At 45.5% G+C, this 1,623-nt stretch overlaps 1 protein-coding gene across 1 annotated transcript; it reads left to right on the forward strand.

Annotated features, from left to right (window-relative positions):
• Positions 1-548: 548 nt before the first annotated feature.
• TEOVI_000081100 (uncharacterized protein) lies at positions 549-1,208 on the forward strand (the record flags this gene model as incomplete). Its single annotated transcript, XM_067224143.1, has 1 exon — positions 549-1,208. One exon carries the CDS (start codon positions 549-551, stop codon positions 1,206-1,208), a length of 660 nt encoding a protein of 219 aa, XP_067080244.1.
• Positions 1,209-1,623: the final 415 nt, after the last annotated feature.

Raw genomic sequence — 1,623 nt, forward strand, 5'->3', positions numbered from 1 at the left:
CATTGTTGTGTTACTATGAAACATTTATTGGTGTGGCAGAGTAAAATGTGTTTTGGCATTGCTTTCCACAAGTAACCGAAGGGCACCAAATATTTGCTATGGGATAGCAATTTAAATGCAGGGAAGGTGAAGGAGGGCAATAATTGGACAATGTAATTTTTTTTTACTGTTATGTGTTCGATTTGGGTAGGAAAATGTGATTGTGGGAGCTTGTCCTGGGGTGATGGAGGTATTTTTCATTTTTTTGTGATGGTAATGATTTTTTTTTTTTGGTCGGCCCTTTGTGTCAACTAGCATCTTCTTTGGAGTAGGTGCATATGTGCGTGCAGCTGCTTTTTAGTGAGCACCTCGTGTTTTAAGTGTCTTTTTTTATTATACCTTTTTGCTATTACCTTCTTGTTTTTTGCTTTTGAAACGTTTTTGATAATACACTAAAAGAGTAGACAGAAAACAGTAGTTGGTATATAGAAGAACTTATTAGTCGCTTCTCGAGTTGTGATTCTTGTTTGTAGAATTTTTTTTGGTTTTCTCCTCCTGTGTTGTTGGTTATGTTGATGTTTCATCTTAACGCCAATAGGCACCTTCTCCAGCCTCCCACGAAGAATCGGCGGGGGGAGGTGGTTTCTCAGACTCAAAGGAATCGTGTGTGTCCCGCTGCTATCCGCGCTTACAGATTTTTATCTGATGATATTTCCTCGCAGCTTAACATATGTTGTGCTGTTCTGCAAGTTCCCTTTTCAGGGATCCCCGGCGCCCCTCCGTCTACAGTAGTGACGAAGGAGTCGGTTCACCCATCGTCAATGCTCGTCGTTTGGAATGATACAACGGCTGCCGAGATCGCCATGTCGTTGCTTCGTGAAGTACGAGGTGATGTCGATAGTGCTTTTGCTGCTGCAGAGAGTGCTACAAAGGCGGAAGGGGCTGATGAAGTGGTGGGTGCAGCAAACCCCGAAGATAATTTGGGCGCGTCTCGTGACGATTCCGCCACAGCGGTTTATGTAATCAAGTTGTCCGTGGGCGCCGTGAGCGCTGATGGCAACGCGACGCTGTCACCAATTGCGTCTGTGGAACTGCGGCAAGTGATTAGGGGGGAGCCGCTGGTCTTTCCCTCGCGACGCGCCGGCATGCCAGCTGTTGATGTACCCATTTCAACTCTCCCGTACCGTTTGGGTGATCCCATATTCTTTACGTGCAAACGGCTGCGTTGAATCTGCCTTTTACTCCTTCCTACACTTAGAGAAGGATGTTGTGTACATGTACTATTATTGTGGACTGCTGCGCATGTAAATCGCTGTACTACAGAGCAGGTCCGTAATACTCTAAGGGGAAGCACTTTACTTTTTCCTCGTTGTCCAAGGCAATTAACCACTGACTTCGCACTCGTGGAACCCCCTCAAAGGTTGTACATATTATGACGACATGGTCGGTCGCTCATTCTCTCTTTTCTCATTTGGTGCCTCTTGTCTGGCGTACTAATAGTAGTAGTTTTCCTGAATAGCTGCGCAGGGGCATCCATCACTTCGAGTTTGACGCTTGCGTATAATCCAGCACCCCGTGGCTTGCTTTAGCTGTCCCCGCGGCAACTGGTAGTGAAAGGAAGGATATATATATATATATATATAT

The sequence above is a fragment of the Trypanosoma equiperdum genome (genome assembly GCF_001457755.1).
Source record: "Trypanosoma equiperdum strain OVI genome assembly, contig: ctg_245, whole genome shotgun sequence".
Classification (NCBI taxonomy): domain Eukaryota; phylum Euglenozoa; class Kinetoplastea; order Trypanosomatida; family Trypanosomatidae; genus Trypanosoma; species Trypanosoma equiperdum.